The sequence below is a fragment of the Penicillium manginii genome, assembly GCF_028828005.1.
Source record: "Penicillium manginii strain IBT 31320 chromosome Unknown utg000010l:1.0-1143873.0:1.0-1144522.0, whole genome shotgun sequence".
NCBI classification, from domain to species: Eukaryota; Fungi; Ascomycota; class Eurotiomycetes; order Eurotiales; family Aspergillaceae; genus Penicillium; species Penicillium manginii.
In genome coordinates, this window is record NW_026643111.1 from 226,020 (window position 1) to 231,246 (window position 5,227).

At 43.1% G+C, this 5,227-nt stretch overlaps 1 protein-coding gene across 1 annotated transcript; it reads right to left on the reverse strand.

Moving 5' to 3' along the window:
- Positions 1 to 572: 572 nt before the first annotated feature.
- On the reverse strand, positions 573 to 1,955 carry N7533_012988 (glycoside hydrolase family 71 protein; the record flags this gene model as incomplete). The annotated part of the gene is made up of 3 exons (XM_057109638.1): positions 573 to 1,140; positions 1,192 to 1,417; positions 1,475 to 1,955. The coding sequence occupies 3 exons, from the start codon at positions 1,953 to 1,955 to the stop codon at positions 573 to 575; spliced, it is 1,275 nt and encodes a 424-aa protein (XP_056953223.1).
- Between the last annotated feature and the right edge of the window lie 3,272 nt (positions 1,956 to 5,227).

Sequence of the window (5,227 nt, forward strand, 5' to 3'; positions counted from 1 at the left end):
ACCGATATAAGTAAGTATAACCCCTGCGGAGAGATCAAGGTCAAGAAAATAATATATGAGAAGCGACGAAAATCAAAATAGGCACAAACTGTATTATTCATTTACTGTCAATCTTAAGCATATTACTAAGATTCGTATCTTGTTACTAGTAAGCTATTCAAATTTATAGGCACCCAGGGCACCATGTATCATTTATCTTGATCAAAGCGGCGAAGCCTACTACCCTCGGATCTTGTGGTGATGGGCTGTGGGGCGGATGTGTTTCGCCAGTCAGAAAATTCAAAGAGCGCAAATGGCAGCCATGTATCCCTTAGTCAATCCGGCCTCCTATAGCTGAGGTGGAAGCAGATACATTAGCGGATGACCGGAATTGGCAACTGCCAGCGAGCAGCAACTAACTACAACTAGTCATGGAAAGTCTGCTTGTATTATGTAAGCAGGTCAGATCAATAAACTTATTTCACATATCCGAGAGCCGGAGCATTTTATCTCTGTTTCAAGAATGGCTAAATCTCAAAATGCCTCGCTTGATAAAGAAAATATTTTTCCAGCGTTCTCCACGTGGAAACACCTTAAACTAAGGTATTAGTGGGACACGGAGCTCGTAATCCCTGTGAAAGAAGCGCTAGTCCGTCCGGCTGTAGACTATCGATCCCTGAAGAGCTTGGGATTGTTCCAACGTATGCGTTAAAATTGTAGATCCCGCAGACGCATGTATCCACAATATCCTTCATACTTGTCCCAGAAAGGAAAACTTTGGCTTCTCTACTAGCTTCAAATTTCTGTGGCCCGACACCCATCGGGATGCTGAAAGCATTGATTCCAGACATTGCTTCAAAGTCTTGGGAGTTGTTTCCGGAGGTCACAGAAAGTTTAGCGGGTGATTTCAACATCGTGACGACGAAAATCGAGTCTTCCATGGTCTCCCAGCCATTAGGTCGACCTCTAAAAAAGTTGCCGCTGCTGTTGTTCGGATTACCAGTAGTTGTTGTGTCTGTAGAGTCACAATTCAAGCTTTTGGGCGTCGGGCGGTACCAATAAATCAGCTTCTCTTCATTGACATATTTGTCGGCAGTCGGCTCGCCGGCCTTGAAGGCAGTGATGAATGGCTTCGCCATTTCAAGCCAGCCATTGTGAGGCCTAGAATCAACCAAATCAGAGTAAATCAAGATATTGCACTCGCTTACTTACATGTCCATGGCCCATTTTGATGCCCCATCATCTGTATGAGGGGAAGATAAAGGGCCAACATAATGCGATTCCCCGTAATCGTTCCAAGTAATTATCTCGACAAACCGGGGCCCTAAAGATAGAATCTCACACCATCGGTGGTACCAGAGAAGGTCGGATGGGAAGATCCAGTTTTTACTATAGGAAACTTCGGCCCCGTAATGCGTTGAGAACCAAGACGAAGCAGCTAAAATTTGAAAAAATTCAGGATTCCTTCATGATCCGTGTTGATTTTCTGACTCACGCGCAAGATATGGTTTCCCAGCCAGCGAATTGAGATAAGACTGATCTCCTTGCTTGACAGTAACATTGTGGCCTGGGCTTGGCGCCTTATTATTACCATCATTTGGCCATGCCATCCAATTCAAAGCACCTTGGATGGATTCAAATTTCCCCTGGCCGGGATGGAAATTTGGCGCGAAGAATATGTCGACTCCTGCCGCAGATTGAATTGAGCCAACGTCAACTCCATCGCCAGAGAAAGAAGAGACAAATACTTTCCCATCAACCTTCAGCTGCCCGGGCTGACTGGCGTACTGTTTAACCTTAGCACCAATTGCACTTGCCTGTCCAGTGTTCCACCAGTTAAAATCGAAAGAAATGAAGACTTTCATTCCGTTTTTGGCAGCAGACTCATATGCATAGCCCAATTGGGTGTCGGTATATGGGTCAATCCCGATGTTCAAAGCAAAAGCGTCGATGCCCATCTCCTTGGCTCGTGTCATATCTGAATCGTAATCTGTAGCGCTCTTACGATTGCTTGTAATGCCAATCTGGAAGATTAACTTGTTACCCTGAAACCCCGAAGCCCCCATCCTTTTCTGAGCAGCAATTATAATTACATACCATGAAATGACAAAATGTTAATCTCTCTGCGCTATTGTTTTGGTCCGAGAGTGAGTGCTCGGATGCCGTTGCGAGCGCAAAATTCGGCAGGCCCGTGCACAAATGTATAAGAAGATAATAAATGACCATAAAGGCAGAATGGAGACATATTGACTATCTGGAGTCAGTAAGAGGAACCCGTAAAAATCTTTGAAACCACTACCTTGGCCGCTTGAGAGTTGAGAGCGAATATTGTACACCACATCTCGAATTACAGCGAATTCCGTATTGGATGGCAAGTATCTTTAAGAATTGGAGACGGCAGCTTCGAACCTACTTAGGAAAAAAGAAATTCTTTCACAAGTGACGGTGAGGATGGAATCTTCTGCACTTGTTTAGATGAAAACTATTATGACCAGGCCTTTCTCCATCTCATTTATACATTTACGTATGCCATCCATGTGTCAAAACTCAAATATTGCTGAAAAACTCGGATTGAAACGATATAAGAGGCTTGTTTAAGTTGTCAGAGGTCCATTCACCATAATCGTAAATGATCTACACGCAAGGTATCACCACAATGTTACAATTATAACTTTGCCACAGTGGAATACGACAGGAATTTCAAGATTTAGGAAAACCAATAGATCCACATGCCAATCGTAATAATTCTCCACATAAGGGCTGTTTATCAGAACCCCTCACTGCCTCCTGATTAGGCAAAGCAATTTGAAGGCAATTAATTTCAAATTCGCAAATTGAGACGATTCTCACAGCAAGCTCGCCGTTTTGATATTCATGAACTTAACTTTGAGAGATAAAAAACACTAGGATTTTGCTTATTTGGCCATGAGACTGGTGATGGAAATTTTTAACTTTCAATGGCAGTTTGCTATCACTAAATTGTTTACCCCTGACTTCCCCAGACAAGTTGATAACATCGTAGCAAATATAGCATTTTTAATGTTTTCTAAGCAGGTAACTGTCATAATTTGAAGATAGTCCTAGAGTCTCCAGCTTCATGTAGCAGCCCTAGTAGAAATTTTGCTTTATGTGTAATACAAAATGTATTTTGGAATAGGTAGTTTAGACTCGGCACCGCCCTTTACAGCCTGAATAGAAATGTATGAGCTCAGAACACTAGAGCGGGATTTATCACGTCAAATGCCAACCTGCTTTTATCGGTGCCTCAGGTAGCTTGAAGAGTAAGGATTCTTAGCTTATGCGCTATCCTTAGGTTAGCAGACTACTAAGTGGCTTGTTTCATACATATGTGTTTGTGTTACATACAGGCGACCCCACACGCCATAATGTTGAGGTTTCCTTCTCTTGTGATCGTTACATACGCCTGGATCTACAACGTCTTTATAGCTTCTTTGTCAAAATATAGGTCATATTCGGAAATTCATGTTCCAGGGCTTTTTTGAATACTCTCTATGGATATGACAGCAGCTAGAAATTTCTGAATTACGTTTCACGCACTCTGATCTACGAGAGTTCTGCTTTGTGGACATCAAGGATGGCGTATCTTGATGGTAAGAGTTGACTATTGGGAGATGGGTGAGGGTGAGGATCGAAAGTGAGTTTTGACGGTGATTGATGGTTTGTTCGTGGTGTGTTGGTGGTAAGGGCGGGCTAGATTTGGGAATAACGGGGCCGGACGAGTGGGTCCCTTTGTTGATGTGAAGTGCGATTGCTGAGCGGTGAAGTGGCTGTCAACGGTAACACACCGATCGCCATCATACATGTACCCCAGACACACAGACTTTCTTTCCTATCGCTCCATTTCAGATGAACTAGACCGGATGAGGTCAGAGCTAGACACACTATTCCTTTCTAAATGCGATTTTGGTAGATTGCCTTTATTGCGGTAATCTCAGTTCCGGCACTAACTGACCGCCGTAAAATTTACTGAAATTCTGACACATCTTCCACCGCCGCAGTTTCACTCATATTCCCTCACGTCTTACAGCACCGTATTTCATATGGTCCTCCAGAATAATATCCACATTGACCAGTAAATATACACGGATGCTCATAATGTACTTGGTTGACATAAACACCATGCCCCTTGTGAAGAAATCACCTGTGACTGGCCGTCATGCAATGAGTGACAGAAGAGCATGGTCAGACGCAGAAAAGACGATTGCTGTGTATTTTCGCTCCCGAAAAGTCAGTGTGCAGTCGCTCCATTGCTTGCTTTTGCGACGAGGATTTGATCGATCCGCAGATGCAATAGAAGGGGAATTGCGAACCATCATCGACGAGCATCCATACCTGGGAACGTCCATTGATTGTTGGGATGCGAGCGCAGTTGATTGCTGGATTGATGACTTGCTTGGAGACACTAAAGCTGTTAATAATTTGATTCTATTAACCGCACAAGATGCTGAAATCATCGCAAATGTGAGTCATATATTCCAAGAATCGTTCTACTTTGGCGCACCTTTAGCTCATTTGAGATAGAACCAATCGTTGGTCGTTCTTCTCAGGGCATTGAGACTGCTCAACCTTCGTTTCAGTCAACCCAAAATAAATTAAAGAGATGCCGGTGGGTCGTTTGGGCAAGCATGACCTGCCGAATACCGGTAAATCTAATTAACGTAAAGCATATGATTTACCACAAAAGTATCCAGAAAAAAGGTGCATATATCCCCTGAAATTCAGCCTAGCGCGATTGGAAGAGGACGCTGGAAAGGAAAGCCTGTGTGTCTTATAGGGTAAACTGTTTTTGAATTCTATTGTATCCATGGCTTCAATTTTGAATCTATCGACCTAGTGTGGCTAGGTACGACAATATAAGCCTCAATGGAGAATTACAGTTAACCTCTTCCAGTCCTCACTTAAAATGACCGATTTTTCCGGCTCGGTGAGGTTTCCGCCAACACAGCAGATGTATGAGCGACTAGAAAGGCTATAGATTGCATAGGCTGCTCTGCAATACATGATTCTTTGTACTGGGTGGATATCCTCAGCATCATCTATAACGAGGGAAATCGCGAGAGATAATTTGAATGAGAAATGCCATCAGATAAGCAGCAATCATGGCTTCACACTGTGAAGTATTGCTTTTTCTTAAAAAGAAACGAGGCTCCGTCTTACTTCTGAAAGTACTTCACACATAAATTTCTGGTTTAGAATAGGAAGCTGTATCTCTAATATTTCGTTGAGA